The 16,686-nt window shown below is 46.6% G+C and overlaps 1 protein-coding gene across 2 annotated transcripts in view; it reads right to left on the reverse strand.

The window, feature by feature from the left end:
• CACHD1 (cache domain containing 1) overlaps positions 1–16,686 on the reverse strand; it is a 150,175-nt gene that overhangs the window by 4,634 nt on the left and 128,855 nt on the right. For both annotated transcript variants that reach the window (XM_088447835.1, XM_088447836.1), the window contains 11 exons: positions 15,128–15,245; positions 13,713–13,881; positions 13,486–13,628; positions 12,168–12,349; positions 8,430–8,540; positions 3,924–4,046; positions 3,367–3,466; positions 3,158–3,274; positions 2,600–2,760; positions 1,685–1,771; positions 1,025–1,141 (listed from right to left, as the gene is read on the reverse strand). In XM_088447835.1, the coding sequence (XP_088303961.1) occupies positions 1,025–1,141; positions 1,685–1,771; positions 2,600–2,760; positions 3,158–3,274; positions 3,367–3,466; positions 3,924–4,046; positions 8,430–8,540; positions 12,168–12,349; positions 13,486–13,628; positions 13,713–13,881; positions 15,128–15,245 (1,428 nt within the window). The remainder of the gene's footprint in view (positions 1–1,024; positions 1,142–1,684; positions 1,772–2,599; positions 2,761–3,157; positions 3,275–3,366; positions 3,467–3,923; positions 4,047–8,429; positions 8,541–12,167; positions 12,350–13,485; positions 13,629–13,712; positions 13,882–15,127; positions 15,246–16,686) is intronic.

Consider the following 16,686-nt stretch of genomic DNA (forward strand, 5'->3'; position numbering starts at 1 on the left):
TTTCAATTTAAGCTGAATTCTCTAAGTTCTGGCAAGGTATCTGAACTTTTACAGTGATGTCTCTGGGGTTTATAAGAATTTATTATGTTGGGTCAGTTTTAAGTCTAGAAAAAAATCTCTTCTGGAGGAGCTGTAGGGAGCGACCAGCTTGTGGAGGAGCTGTAGGGAGCGACCAGCTTGTGGTGGGGTTGTAGGGAGCGACCGGCTTGTGAGGGAGCTGTAGGGAGCGCCCTGTCTGTGGGGGAGCTGTAGGGAGCGCCCTGTCTGTGGGGGAGCTGTAGGGAGCGCCCTGTCTGTGGGGGAGCTGTAGGGAGCGCCCTGTCTGTGGGGGAGCTGTAGGGAGCGCCCTGTCTGTGGGGGAGCTGTAGGGAGCGCCCTGTCTGTGGGGGAGCTGTAGGGAGCGCCCTGTCTGTGGGGGAGCTGTAGGGAGCGCCCTGTCTGTGGGGGAGCTGTAGGGAGCGCCCTGTCTGTGGGGGAGCTGTAGGGAGCGCCCTGTCTGTGGGGGAGCTGTAGGGAGCGCCCTGTCTGTGGGGGAGCTGTAGGGAGCGCCCTGTCTGTCTGTAGGGAGCGCCCTGTCTGTGGGGGAGTTGTAGGGAGCGCCTTGTCTGCGGGGGAGCTGTAGGGAGCCCCCTGTCTGTGGGGGAGCTGTAGGGAGCGCCCTGTCTGTGGGGGAGCTGTAGGGAGCGCCCTGTCTGTGGGGGAGCTGTAGGGAGCGCCCTGTCTGTGGGGGAGCTGTAGGGAGCGCCCTGTCTGTGGGGGAGCTGTAGGGAGCGCCCTGTCTGTGGGGGAGCTGTAGGGAGCGCCCTGTCTGTGGGGGAGCTGTAGGGAGCGCCCTGTCTGTGGGGGAGCTGTAGGGAGCGCCCTGTCTGTGGGGGAGCCTAGAATCCATTGGGAATAAGTCAGTAGAGTGAGTGTGACTCCGGAGACTGGGGCGTCAGCGAGGGTGTGAGTAGCAATAGTGGGCGTACAGATGGCTGTAGTGAATCGGTGGGTAATTATATAATTACACTGCAGATTATAATACCTGCTCTCCATCCTTTGGGTACAGCCCGTGTTGACACATTGAGCCAGGGCGTCTTGAAGGTTTGGATCGAGAATGGTGAACGTCATGGGCTTCTGGTGGACCTCACAGCTCGGGTTCCTGGAAGGAATAGAGATATATAGTCTTACACTAAACGTCTGGACGCTGCTTTTGCTACCACAGTTATCTCCGGGATACTTATAGCCACACTACCAAACAAAGGTTGTCGCCTATCGCAGAACTGCCCCGTATAACAGGCTCCTCTGCTGCCTGGATAAAACACTGGGGCTGGCCTTTTAAATTACCTCCTAGATTATAGATTTCTCAGAGTACAGAAAATCAAACAAGACTTATGTATAATGTAAAGGCCCCTGCTGCTCGCTATCGGTGGAGGAGAAGTACAGTGTATCGAGCAAAGACGACGGCAACTTTACCCACTGCTGATAGACAATCATGCTTTTATTGCTTTGTTAAATCCTATTAAAGCCTGCAGACAGGGATGAATCCCAGTAGGGGGGAGGCACGAATCACAGGGCTGCCGTGTAAAAGACATCTACCAGCAACCCCTTCTCATATGGCCAGGCTTATTTGGACCCTTTTATTGAAAAGCAGATAAATACAAAATGGACTAACCGTAGTCGCTGCAGAACTGAGCTCACTTACCTGCTTTCCGCATTTGTCAGATTTCCAGTGCACTCGTTCACCTCCAGGGGGCACTCACAGGGACATTCACACTCATTCTGCTCCATCCTGGCAATGAGAGTAGGGATCTTTAATCAGGGTGCGTCATGTGCCGGCCCAGATCCCGCTGCGCGCTATTTCTCCAGAGAACGTACATAGGCTACAGGTCCCTAACGCTGTACAGACCGAACCCAGATCAAGTCTCCGAGTCAGTTTTAAAGAAATGTATCTAATATTTATTTAATGCTTACAATCCGCATATACTGCTGTGAGTACAGCACAAAACAATAAAAAGGTGCACCAAATATTAAAATATAAAAAATACCTTAATATGTTTTTAATCAAAAACTGCAATAGCCCTACCAAGCCTAAGCCTCTAGGTGGTCTAGGTTAAAAACTGATGCCTTAGCTTGAGAAACAGGCAGTGAATATGGGACAAATGTATATACACTATACTGTATAAAATAATTCTGTTACCTAGAGGACAACAAGCCCTTCATTCAGACTCTGGGGTCTGCACTGCCCCCCAGAGAGTTGCAAGCAGTGGAAGCACCACCCTTTTTAAATATGGCAAAAGTTAGCAAAGCATGGGACAACATTTCAGACATATTAATTGGAGTATAGGCTTTTCCTTATATTGGATACTAGCTGGGATACCCGGTGTAGGCCGGGTTGAAGAATGGACCTTGAAGAACATCTGCAGCCTTCATTTTTTACATTGCAGACCAACACTGGAGACCATGGCATATGGAAAATGTGGAAATTAGTAACTGTCAGTGCAGGTGCAGTGTGACAGTTGATCCACCCACTTACTGCTCATCCGTTGGAGCTCTGCGCTATATATATATCTGCCTAATGTTGCATTTAGCTGTTTAATAGCGTGTTACCGCGACATACCGGTGACAATTCAGGCACAGTCGGTCCACCATACTGCAAGCGCAAAAAGCCAGCGAATCACAGGTCTCGTTGACAATCCCTACAAAAGCGTTAGTCCCGGGGATCCTCGTCAGGCGGTATTTGGAACAGTGACTGCCATGTACCAGGTTTGTCAGATCCCCCTAAGGAAAAGAAAAAACACATTGCGGAAATACAGTACGATACACAAAAGTAAACGCGCGTATTTCATCTCCAGTCTCTTAAATATAACTAAAATGCATTTTTTTGGGGAGGGTTTTCGGGTATAGCGGCGATATTGCCATTTATTTTACAAATACATTTAAAAATGTATCACACATACACCCGTCGGCTGTTTCTAGAACATTTCTCAGAGCTTTATTTTGGGCTGAATGAGGAAATGAGAGTAGCAGACAGTCAGAGCATCTGAAAGAAATATAGGTCAGGCGATTACTGCCTGTGCTGCCTACATCCCAGGTAATGAGCGCTAGATCCTCATTAGCTTGGAAACTACATTCACAATCAAATTATTATTATATATCTTTCTCAAGTAAGACTCACCACAAGGCTCGTATTAAACTTGTAAAATCTCTGGACCGTTCTGTCGCTGAAACTGTTGCACAGATTCTTCTTAACAAAATTGGGGTGGTTCAGAATGTCGTTTGCCACCAAGGGCTCCTGGGAGAAAAAAAAAGGGGGGCAGAGTTCAGAATCCGGGCAGTCCTGTGTTTTACTGTACGGTCATTCCCAGAGTGCCCACTAGGTGCTACCTTATGAGTAATGTGCTGCTGTTCCACTGGTGCGTGGCCTTTCGGGTCAATAAGCGTGGGATGCGCTACCAAGTATCCTCGGTCTTCCATGATGAAGCACCTACAGGTAGGATGAGGAGATGGAAAGTGCTTTAAATACCAAGGGGTTTATTTAGCAAGTATCTAGTTATAAAACCCAGTGCTTCCGATTGTGTTTATGCCCAAAATTTAAAAGTGCAATGCTTTTACTAGCAAAAAAAAAAAAAAAGTTAGTGAAAGCATTGCCCTTTTAAATTTCTGGCATATACAAATTCGGAAGCACCGGGTGCTTAGTAAATAAACCCGAGTTTCGTTTGCTAGTAAAATGACCCACACCAGGGTGACGGAGCCCACGGTATGCACAGTACAGAGCTTACACAGACCGCACAGGGCAATACTACTGCCCATCTCCAGCGCGATAAGAGAACACGAGGTCTCTACAACCAAATCACATCGGTTGCAGAAATTTAAGCTATTCACAGGTAACAGTATTTTATCAGAGGGAAATAAGGAGAGGAGCCCGTTCTCTGTGGTCATACCTTAATTTGTTTCCCCCGTCCTGATTGCAGACTGGGAGCAGCTCCATCAGTACTTTGTAGAAGTACCGCAAAGTGAAGTCGATTCCCATAACAGCCATGGTGTGTCCGGAGGAGACCTGGGGACTAGGGGGGCACAGAGAACGAGAGAGAGATTATTCATATAACAGTCTGGAATATATGGGTCTGGGCAGGAATGGTGACTAGTGGTGCACTTTAAGTGGCAGCATTGCCAATTACACATGTGTCCACAATCCACATACATCTAACCTCCTTGCGCCTTTCTAGTTGCACCATTTCGTGGCGCGACTCTGTAGCAATGAGCGTCTTTTATTGTCACATTTTGCCTTATAATGCTTCTCATTTGCAAAGCTGTGCGAATAGGACGCACAAGCAGCTTATGTGGATTAAAATGGTATGCGCCATGCTTACATTCTGTGTGCGACTGCGTCTGTATCTGCATGTGTAATGCTACGTTACAGTGTCAGCGTCTGTATCTGCACGTGTAATGCTACGTTACAGTGTCAGCGGCTGTATCTGCATGTGTAATGCTACGTTACAGTGTCAGCGTCTGTATCTGCCTGTGTAATGCTACGTTACAGTGTCAGCGGCTGTATCTGCACGTGTAATGCTACGTTACAGTGTCAGCGGCTGTATCTGCACGTGTAATGCTACGTTACAGTGTCAGCGGCTGTATCTGCATGTGAAATGCTGCGTTACAGTGTCAGCGGCTGTATCTGCATGTGTAATGCTACGTTACAGTGTCAGCGGCTGTATCTGCCTGTGTAATGCTGCGTTACAGTGTCAGCGGCTGTATCTGCAGTGTCAGCGTCTGTATCTGTAATGCTACGTTACAGTGTCAGCGTCTGTATCTGTATGTGTAATGCTACGTTACAGTGTCAGCGGCTGTATCTGCATGTGTAATGCTACGTTACAGTGTCAGCGTCTGTATCTGCCTGTGTAATGCTACGTTACAGTGTCAGCAGCTGTATCTGCACGTGTAATGCTACGTTACAGTGTCAGCAGCTGTATCTGCACGTGTAATGCTACGTTACAGTGTCAGCGGCTGTATCTGCATGTGTAATGCTGCGTTACAGTGTCAGCGGCTGTATCTGTACGTGTAATGCTACGTTACAGTGTCAGCGGCTGTATCTGCCTGTGTAATGCTGCGTTACAGTGTCAGCGGCTGTATCTGCAGTGTCAGCGTCTGTATCTGTATGTGTAATGCTACGTTACAGTGTCAGCGGCTGTATCTGTATGTGTAATGCTACGTTACAGTGTCAGCAGCTGTATCTGCATGTGTAATGCTACGTTACAGTGTCAGCGGCTGTATCTGCATGTGTAATGCTACGTTACAGTGTCAGCGGCTGTATCTGTACGTGTAATGCTACGTTACAGTGTCAGCAGCTGTATCTGCATGTGTAATGCTACGTTACAGTGTCAGCAGCTGTATCTGCACGTGTAATGCTACGTTACAGTGTCAGCGGCTGTATTTGCATGTGTAATGCTACGTTACAGTGTCAGCGGCTGTATCTGTATGTGTAATGCTACGTTACAGTGTCAGCGGCTGTATCTGTATGTGTAATGCTACGTTACAGTGTCAGCAGCTGTATCTGCATGTGTAATGCTACGTTACAGTGTCAGCGGCTGTATCTGTATGTGTAATGCTACGTTACAGTGTCAGCAGCTGTATCTGCATGTGTAATGCTACGTTACAGTGTCAGCGGCTGTATCTGTATGTGTAATGCTACGTTACAGTGTCAGCGGCTGTATCTGCATGTGTAATGCTACGTTACAGTGTCAGCGGCTGTATCTGTATGTGTAATGCTACGTTACAGTGTCAGCAGCTGTATCTGCATGTGTAATGCTACGTTACAGTGTCAGCGGCTGTATCTGTATGTGTAATGCTACGTTACAGTGTCAGCAGCTGTATCTGCATGTGTAATGCTACGTTACAGTGTCAGCGGCTGTATCTGTATGTGTAATGCTACGTTACAGTGTCAGCGGCTGTATCTGTATGTGTAATGCTACGTTACAGTGTCAGCAGCTGTATCTGCATGTGTAATGCTACGTTACAGTGTCAGCGGCTGTATCTGTATGTGTAATGCTACGTTACAGTGTCAGCGGCTGTATCTGTATGTGTAATGCTGCGTTACAGTGTTACAGCCAATTTGCAAATAAGATGCATTTTAAGGGAAAAAGTCGAACGAAAAGACGCTCGTTGCTACATAGTTGCGCGGCTGTAATGCGACTTGTAAGGCACGATAGATGTATGTGGACATTTAAGACTAGTGTAAGTGACTGGTGATCGTTAGCTGACATTCGCACATAATACAAATAGCAACAGAATGACGCCAACAGATCGCTGAGATGGTTTATTATCCCGTTTCCCTCATTACTGGGACATACACAATGCTTTTTACAGCAAACCTGTTTAAACCCCTTTACTGATTTTTTTTCCATCTCTGGCGTTTACTAATCTTTCAGTTATTAATTTTAATCTAATAATACCCCTGAGCTGTATGGGGGTCCCGCTACTCTAATAATACCCCTGAGCTGTATGGGGGTCCCTCTATTCTAATAATACCCCTGAGCTGTATGGGGGTCCCTCTATTCTAATAATACCCCTGAGATGTAAGGGGGTCCCTCTATTTTAATAACACCCCTGAGATGTATGGGGGTCCCTATATTCTAATAATACCCCTGAGCTGTATTGGGGTCCCTCTATTCTAATAATACCCCTGAGCTGTATGGGGTTCCTCTATTCTAATAATACCCTGAGCTGTATGGGGTCCCTCTATTCTAATAATAACCCTGAGCTGTATGGGGAACCCCCTATTCGAATAATACCCCTGAGTTGTATGGGGATCACTCTATTCTAATAATACCCCTGAGCTGTATGGAGTCCCTCTATTTTACTAATACCCTTGAGCTGTATTGGATCCCTCTGTTCTAATAATACCCTGAGCTGTATGGGGGTCCCTCTATTCTAATAATACCCCTGAGCTGTATTGGGGGTCCCTCTATTCGAATAATACCCCTGAGCTGTATGGGGGTCCCTCTATTTTACTAATACCTCTGAGCTGTATGGGGTCCCTCTATTCTAATAATACCCCTGAGTTGTATGGGGTCCTCTATTCTAATAATAACCCTGAGCTGTATTGGGGGTCCCTCTATTCTAATAATACCCCTGAGCTGTATGGGGGTCCCTCTATTTTAATAATACCCTTGAGCTGTATGGGGGTCCCTCTATTTTACTAATACCCTTGAGCTGTATGGGGGTCCCTCTATTTTACTAATACCCTTGAGCTGTATGGGGTCCCTATATCGACTAATAATACCCCTGAGCTGTATGGGGGTCCCTCTATTCTAATAATACCCCTGAGCTGTATGGGGGTCCCTCTATTCTAATAATACCCCTGAGCTGTATGGGGATCACTCTATTATAATAATACCCCTGAGCTGTATGGGGGTCCCTCTATTCTAATAATACCCCTGAGCTGTATGGGGGTCCCTCTATTCTAATAATACCCCTGAGTTGTATGGGGATCCTCTATTCTAATAATAACCTTGAGCTGTATGGGAGTCCCTCTATTCTAATAATACCCGAGCTGTATGAGGGTCCCTCTATTCTAATAATACACCTGAGCTGTATGGGGGTCCCTCTATTCTAATAATACCCCTGAGCTGTATGGGGGTCCCTCTATTCGAATAATACCCCTGAGCTGTATGGGGGTCCCTCTAATAACCCTGAGCTGTATGACGGTCCCTCTATTCTAATAATACCCCTGAGCTGTATGACGGTCCCTCTATTCTAATAATACCCCAGAGCTGTATGGGGGTCCCTCTAATAATACCCCTGAGCTGTATGGGGGTCCCTCTATTCTAATAATACCCCATGTTTGCGCGTAATGTTTCATGCAATAAAACCGTGGACATTTTTCCTCGCCATGTCTGTATCTATTTCTCCGGCACCCAGAAACATGCACCCACGTCCTTAAATAACGGAATACCATAAATGTATGCGTGCTGCAGAACAATGGCGAATGGAAATGGCGATAAAAGAGAGTAAGTTTAGTATCAACCATCTTGTTTCATCTGTTCTTAGAATAAACACGATAATGTGTTACAGCAACACTGATTTATAGAGAAACAATGTGCGGATGTACTGCGACTAATTACCATAAAGCAGCCGCTATTCACAGGCTCCATGATCCAAAGTGGCGTTTATACAATAACCTGCGCAGAGTCACCAGTGTTTTACTGGACTCTTATTCTTTGAAGTCAAAGGTCAAAAACAAACGGCCCTTTCCCATTTCATTTTGCGCACTACAACGTGAAACGCACGTCCGCTTCCATCAAACATAGTTGGGGACCAATTTAAATAGATTCTCAGAAAGACCAAAGACGGACTTGCTGGGTTTTTAAAAAAAGTCACCAATATTTATAAAAAAGATAAATAAAAAGTCCTTTGGCGACGAGTATGAGGTTACAGTAGCGTCAGCTCACCTGGCAGACTGGACAGTGTGGCTGATGGTGACCACGTAGCCAGCTCCTCCCACGTCCAGGTAGGGCCCGGTGAAGGTGATCAGCCCGGGATTGGCCAACGCGTGCAGATACCTGACAAAGAATAACAGCTCTTCAAAACGGTAACCAAATAAAATATTTAAAGAAAAATAAAATATATAGAAATCTAAGTTGCTGAAAATATGCATGATGTTATTGGGATACAATGTATTTATAAATGTCATTTACATATTCCTGCCGCTAAGTGACAGCGCACTGCTTTCTCTTAGTCATTGTACGGTTTATGCCGAGACAGTAATATCTGTCTCGCCCTGTAGTCTGCAGATGACTCTCAGCATTTGCTCCTATGAAAGCGCCTGTCACACAGTTTAGGGAACCTCTAACAGCGCTAGTATAAGCCTAATGGCGACATACAGTTAATAATCTGCACTTACTGAGGAAAATCCGGCTTACACCATGCCCCTACCTGTGTCATAAATGCCTTAGGCCTTCTTTAAATGAGCTACTGCTGAGGGAAGAATACTAAGCAGTAATATATGGGAAATATAACATTTCTTCACGATGGAGACTGGCCTAAATATAAACTCAATGCTAAGAAAAACAAATCAGCAACAAAATGTAGCCAACTATAGATGTTATTTAAAACATTTTCTACAAAGTACACCTAAACGCTACAAACTACACCAGAGCGCAACAAACTACACCTACACATGAAACGCTACAAACTACACCCGAGCACTACAAACTAACCCCTGAGTGCAACAAACTACACCTGAGCGCAACAAACTAGACCTACACCCGAGCGCCACAAACTACACCCGAGCACCACAAACTACACCTACACATGAAACGCTACAAACTACACCCGAGCGCAACAAACTACACCTGAGCGCAACAAACTACACCTGAGCGCAACAAACTACACCTGAGCGCAACAAACTACACCTGAGCGCAACAAACTACACCCTGAGCGCAACAAACTAACCCCTGAGCGCAACAAACTAACCCCTGAGCGCAACAAACTAACCCCTGAGCGCAACAAACTAACCCCTGAGCGCAACAAACTAACCCCTGAGCGCAACAAACTAACCCCTGAGCGCAACAAACTAACCCCTGAGCGCAACAAACTACACCTGAGCGCAACAAACTACACCCGAGCGCCACAAACTACACCTACACATGAAACGCTACAAACTACACCCGAGTGCAACAAACTAGACCTACACCCGAGCGCCACAAACTACAACCGAGCGCCACAAACTACACCTACACATGAAACGCTACAAACTACACCCGAGCCCAACAAACTACACCGGAGCCCAACAAACTACACCTGAGCCCAACAAACTACACCTGAGCCCAACAAACTACACCTGAGCCCAACAAACTACACCTGAGCCCAACAAACTACACCTGAGCCCAACAAACTACACCTGAGCCCAACAAACTACACCTGAGCCCAACAAACTACACCTGAGCCCAACAAACTACACCTGAGCCCAACAAACTACACCTACACATGAAACGCTACAAACTACACCCGAGCGCTACAAACTAACCCCCGAGTGCAACAAACTACACCTGAGCGCTACAAACTAACCCCTGAGCGCTACAAACTAACCCCTGAGCGCTACAAACTAACCCCTGAGCCCTACAAACTAACCCCTGAGCGCAACAAACTAACCCCTGAGCGCAACAAACTAACCCCTGAGCGCAACAAACTAACCCCTGAGCGCAACAAACTAACCCCTGAGCGCAACAAACTAACCCCTGAGCGCAACAAACTAACCCCTGAGCGCAACAAACTAACCCGAGCGCAACAAACTAACCCCTGAGCGCAACAAACTAACCCCTGAGCGCAACAAACTAACCCCTGAGCGCAACAAACTACACCTGAGCGCAACAAACTACACCCGAGCGCCACAAACTACACCTACACATGAAACGCTACAAACTACACCCGAGTGCAACAAACTAGACCTACACCCGAGCGCCACAAACTACAACCGAGCGCCACAAACTACACCTACACATGAAACGCTACAAACTACACCCGAGCCCAACAAACTACACCTGAGCCCAACAAACTACACCTGAGCCCAACAAACTACACCTGAGCCCAACAAACTACACCTGAGCCCAACAAACTACACCTGAGCCCAACAAACTACACCTACACATGAAACGCTACAAACTACACCCGAGCGCTACAAACTAACCCCTGAGTGCAACAAACTACACCTGAGCGCTACAAACTAACCCCTGAGCGCTACAAACTAACCCCTGAGCGCTACAAACTAACCCCTGAGCCCTACAAACTAACCCATGAGCGCTACAAACTAACCCCTGAGCGCAACTACACCTGAGCGCAACAAACTACACCAGAGCGCAACAAACTACACCTACACATGAAACGCTACAAACTACACCCGAGTGCAACAAACTACACCTGAGCGCAAGAAACTACACCTGAGCGCAGCAAACTAAACCCTGAGCGCTACAAACTACACCCGAGCGCTACAAACTACACCCGAGCGCTACAAACTACACCCGAGCGCTACAAACTACACCCGAGCGCTACAAACTACACCCGAGCGCTACAAACTACACCCGAGCGCTACAAACTACACCCGAGCGCAACAAACTACACCCGAGCGCAACAAACTACACCCGAGCGCAACAAACTACACCCGAGCGCAACAAACTACACCCGAGCGCAACAAACTACACCTGAGCGCTACAAACTACACCTGAATGCAACAAACTACACTCGAGCGCTACAGACTACACCTAAATGCAACAAACTACACCTAAATGCAACAAACTACACCTGAACACTACAGACTACACCTAAATGCAACAAACTACACCTAAATGCAACAAACTACACCTGAACACTACAAACTACACCTAAATGCAACAAACTACACCTAAATGCAACAAACTACACCTGAACACTACAAACTACACCTACACACTACACCTAAATGCAACAAACTACACCTGAACGCTACAAACTACACCTGAACGCTACAAACTACACCTGAACGCTACAAACTACACCTGAACGCTACAAACTACACCTGAACGCTACAAACTACACCTGAGCGCTACAAACTACACCTGAGCGCTACAAACTACACCTGAGCGCTACAAACTACACCTGAGCGCTACAATCTACACAATTATTTTAAAATGAATTCTAATTGACTGTTTGATACTGGCCAATCATATTCTGGCTTATTGGGGGGTGGGTACGTAACATAATGTATTGGCATTGGCCCTAGCTGTTTGATGCAGTAGTATACGGACAGGTATAATGTGTATTGGTGTCTGACACATCGCTTTATTTATGTCATTTAAGTTTAGAAAGAAAACTTCCCGGTTTGGCGCTGTAGCTGTGCGGTGAGCCAGTGCCGACACTTAGCAGAGACCGGGAAAGGCCAACATTATATCTACATATTGGAACACCTTTCAGTGCAGCACTTTTTAATGACTGAAACACACAGGGCTAAAAGCTGCTAATTTACTGCCAACATGAATGATCTTGCTTCCGCCTTACAGCGTTTACAGCCATCCGGATGATTCTGGCATTATAGGAAACTGGTGGTCACCAAAAGCTAAAGGGGCCAATGCAAAATACACTTTGAGAGGATAAGTGACAGTAGCATTGCGTCCTGTGACATGTACACTGTAGATCTAATGAGGGCTGGGGCTTACCATGGTCTCCTAGTGGGATCAAACGCCTTATCCATGAGAGACCCGGGGTATATGCGTAGCACCCCATTGGGCGTTGCTATGTAACGGCGGACAATATAACTGTTTAGGCTGCTCATATCCATCTGCCTCATCCATTCATCGGTGACGTGACTGGTCGCCATGACTTCATTTCTGACTGAAAACTGGAATATAAAGACAAACATAGCAGGGGGTCCTTTAAGACTTGCATGAAAGGATATTAATCTGCAGGGGGGGCGGGGGGTTTCCCGTACAGATCAGTCACTTACAAATCACTGAAAGATAAGAAGAGACGGACAGATCTTCTGCCATATTAAACTGGATTTTATAAGAGGACGTTAATCTGCTTTTATTCTTTATTGAGGATTAAAGACGCGTATGGGAAACTATATCAGGCAATAAAAGGGTGAGTTTCAGATCATTAACTAAAGGCAGACAGAACTCCCACTGATGGGGATGACAACTGTTGGAGCGAGATAAGTACATTTGCTGCCCTCGTGTGCTGTGTTGTAGCTGGTTAGGACGTAGGTGGGAGACTGGAGAATGAGGAATAAACCTGTGTTATAGGGGCCCACTCTGAGAGTGATCAGAATTATTGCAGTTACTCAATTCTGCACTATTGGAAAAGGTTTCGATACAGTAAGTAAAGATGAGCGATGTATCAAAAGCTTTCTAAAGAGTGGAGAACTGAACACGTGGAGAAGTTTGGCCACAGCAACCAATCAGCAGCTAGATATCATTTATCAAGTACATTCTCTGAAATAATTGTGTGTGTTTAAATTAAGATGGTGATAATTTGCAAAAAAAAAAAAAATTAAAAATATCGATGTTTTATATTATATTGTAACGGGCAGATTTTTTTGTTGTGAAAACCTACACGTAGTTTCCAGTTGGTTGTACTTTCCGAATTGCAAATTAATGTTGAAGCAAGAGCCAAAAAGTATTTGTGGAGTTTATATAATAAAAAAATAAAAATAAATAGCAATTTTTTGGATATGGAATATTAAATTAATTTATAGGTCTTACTATGAGAACCGACACTATGGCGTTATAAGTACAGATGCTTTTTAACTTTTCAAATAACATTTAAAAAAACCTCTATATTAATGAAAGGTGGTTTTATGTATACATTTATATGGATGAAAATTAGTTTTATATTCATGGTGAGTTTGTTATAATTGTGTATTGCCGTATTACACTTTGCATGGTAAATACTCTGGCTCGAGCGCCGGTTGATCGTCTTCTTTGGGCATTTTATAACATTTTCCTCATAAGAGAGGGGGCTGCGTCTCCCACCAACCTTGAGGCCTGGGTTTGCGATAAGGCGCGTGTTGTCGCTCAGATACGCCGTGTAGTGTTCCACCATCCGCTTGGTCTCCGGCTGACTCAAATGCTCGTATGGAGAAGAGAAGCTCCCGGCTGCTAGCATCACCGTTGGGCTTTCTGCAAAACCAAAACCGGAGGTTATTTCTGGCCTGCGGTAATTCCCAGGGGAGAGAAGTGAAACTGCGCAAACCGTGCGCTTACCTAGTGTTGCCAGCTGCTTAAAATGGAGGCAGGCGGTGGGCTGGCCCAGGAGGTCTAGGCGGTGGTACAAGAGCTTACTGCTGGGGACGGTGTTCAGGTTCTTCAGCTGTTTCACTGGTATTTCAGGCTGTATCACCACTATACACAAGATGAAGGAGGTGTCCTGTACCTAATGGAAACAATAAGTAAAGAAGGAGATTTACTCAAGTGCGAGTTTACAGAAGTGGAGATGTCGCCCATAGCAACCAATCAGGTTCTCTTTATCAGTTATCTAGCACCTTCTAGAAGATAAAAGCAAGAATCCGATTGGTTGCTATGGAAACACCCCCACTTCTATAAACCCGCACGTTAGTAAATATTCCCATTATTAATCTGATTAGATAGTAAATTCTTATGTGTAAAGTGTTTTACTGCATGTATCTAGTGCCTTGTACTGCTGAAATCTCCTCTTACTGTAACCCATAGCAACCACCCTGACTTTGCTTTTATTTACTAAGCATTAGAGGATTAGGTTGGATGTATGAGCTTTATTTTATACAGATGTGCACCTGTCACCACAATCTTTTCACATCAGTGTAATAAGAGTCTTATATTGCCATCCGGTGCTGCTGGGGAATCCTGCTCCTTCCACTATATAACTTTCAGTATGTGGCCTCCATTCCCCTCCTCACTGCCCGTCACATGCAGCCCTGTCCTCACTAACACATCACTTATCTCCTGATATACTCTGTGCTGCTGGGGGACCCTGCTCCTTCCACTATATGCCTGTCAGTCTGAGGCTTCCTGCTGCCTCCATTCCCCTCCTCACATCATGTCACTGCCCCTGTCACATGCAGCCCTGTCCTCACTAACACATCACTCATCTCCTGATATACTCTGTGCTGCTGGGAGACACTGGTCCTTACACTATATAACTCTCAGTCTGTATCTTCCTGCTGCACCCATTCCCCTCCTCACATCATGTCACTGCCCCTGTCACATGCAGCCCTGTCCTCACTAACACATCACTCATCTCCTGATATACTCTGTGCTGCTGGGAGACCCTGCTCCTTACACTATATAACTCTCAGGGCAGGATGCATGACGCATCACTTTCGGGGAGAGATGCATCCCGCCACCCTAATCAGGGACGGCATTTGTTTTTAGCCGTTAAAACATAAATTAAGAAGTAGACAAATAAAAAGTAACCCCCTGTAATGACTCTCTGGTTTGTATAACACAGAATTATCTGGATGCTACAAAAACTGAACAGAAACTTTCCCATGTTGGAACTAAGCTGAAGTAATAATGTGTCTAGTAGACGGATCACATAAGAATGTTAAATTGTTGGCTCGTTTTACTATGGAAAGACCCTGGAATGAATGAGACACTGATGGCTGTCACCTAGTTGCTGATTAGAGTTAGCGACGTCTTACCATTTTCCAGGCGTAGCTGACATTGTAAGCGTCCTTCCCAGGGTCCCGCAGTTTGTTGACATGCCAAGACAGCGAGGAATTCACCGGCACTGTAATAATCTGACTGCCGAGGGGGAGGCTGTGGAGGACACAGACACAGATATGTCTCATTCAAACTAGTACAAGAAACTGCCCAGACGAGAGACCCAACAAGCTCCATCCCACAGTGCAAAGGAACCCATCCAGTACAGAGACCCAACAAGCTCCATCCCGCAGTGCAAAGGGACCCATCCAGTACAGAGACCCAACAAGCTCCATCCCACACTGCAAATTTCCCATCCAGTACAGAGACCAAACAAGCTCCATCCCGCAGTGCAAAGGGACCCATCCAGTACAGAGACCCAACAAGCTCCATCCCGCAGTGCAAAGGGACCCATCCAGTACAGAGACCCAACAAGCTCCATCCCGCAGTGCAAAGGAACCCATCCAGTACAGAGACCAAACAAGCTCCATCCCGCAGTGCAAAGGGACCCATCCAGTACAGAGACCCAACAAGCTCCATCACTCAGTGCAAAGGGACCCATCCAGTACAGAGACCCAAAAAGCTCCATCCCACAGTGCAAAGGGACCCATCCAGTACAGAGACCCAACAAGCTCCATCCCGCAGTGCAAAGGGACCCATTCAGTACAGAGACCCAACAAGCTCCATCCCGCAGTGCAAAGGAACCCATCCAGTACAGAGACCCAACAAGCTCCATCACACAGTGCAAAGGGACCCATCCAGTACAGAGACCCAAAAAGCTCCATCCCACAGTGCAAAGGGACCCATCCAGTACAGAGACCCAACAAGCTCCATCCCGCAGTGCAAAGGGACCCATTCAGTACAGAGACCCAACAAGCTCCATCCCGCAGTGCAAAGGAACCCATCCAGTACAGAGACCCAACAAGCTCCATCACACAGTGCAAAGGGACCCATCCAGTACAGAGACCCAACAAGCTCCATCCCACAGTGCAAAGGGACCCATCCAGTACAGAGACCCAACAAGCTCCATCCCGCAGTGCAAAGGGACCCATTCAGTACAGAGACCCAACAAGCTCCATCCCGCAGTGCAAAGGAACCCATCCAGTACAGAGACCCAACAAGCTCCATCACACAGTGCAAAGGGACCCATCCAGTACAGAGACCCAACAAGCTCCATCCCACAGTGCAAAGGGACCCATCCAGTACAGAGACCCAACAAGCTCCATCCTGCAGTGCAAAGGGACCCATCCAGTACAGAGACCCAACAAGCTCCATCCCATAGTGCAAAGGGACCCATCCAGTACAGAGACCCAACAAGCTCCATCCCGCAGTGCAAAGGGACCTATCCAGTACAGAGACCCAACAAGCTCCATCCCGCAGTGCAAAGGAACCCATCCAGTACAGAGACCCAACAAGCTCCATCCCGCAGTGTAAAGGAACCCATCCAGTACAGAGACCCAACAAGCTCCATCCCACAGTGCAAAAGAACCCATCCAGTACAGAGACCCAACAAGCTTCATCCCGCAGTGCAAAGGAACCCGTCCAGTACAGAGACCCA

This window comes from Taudactylus pleione, unplaced genomic scaffold, assembly GCF_031769625.1.
Source record: "Taudactylus pleione unplaced genomic scaffold, aTauple2 ptg000442l, whole genome shotgun sequence".
NCBI classification, from domain to species: domain Eukaryota; kingdom Metazoa; phylum Chordata; class Amphibia; order Anura; family Myobatrachidae; genus Taudactylus; species Taudactylus pleione.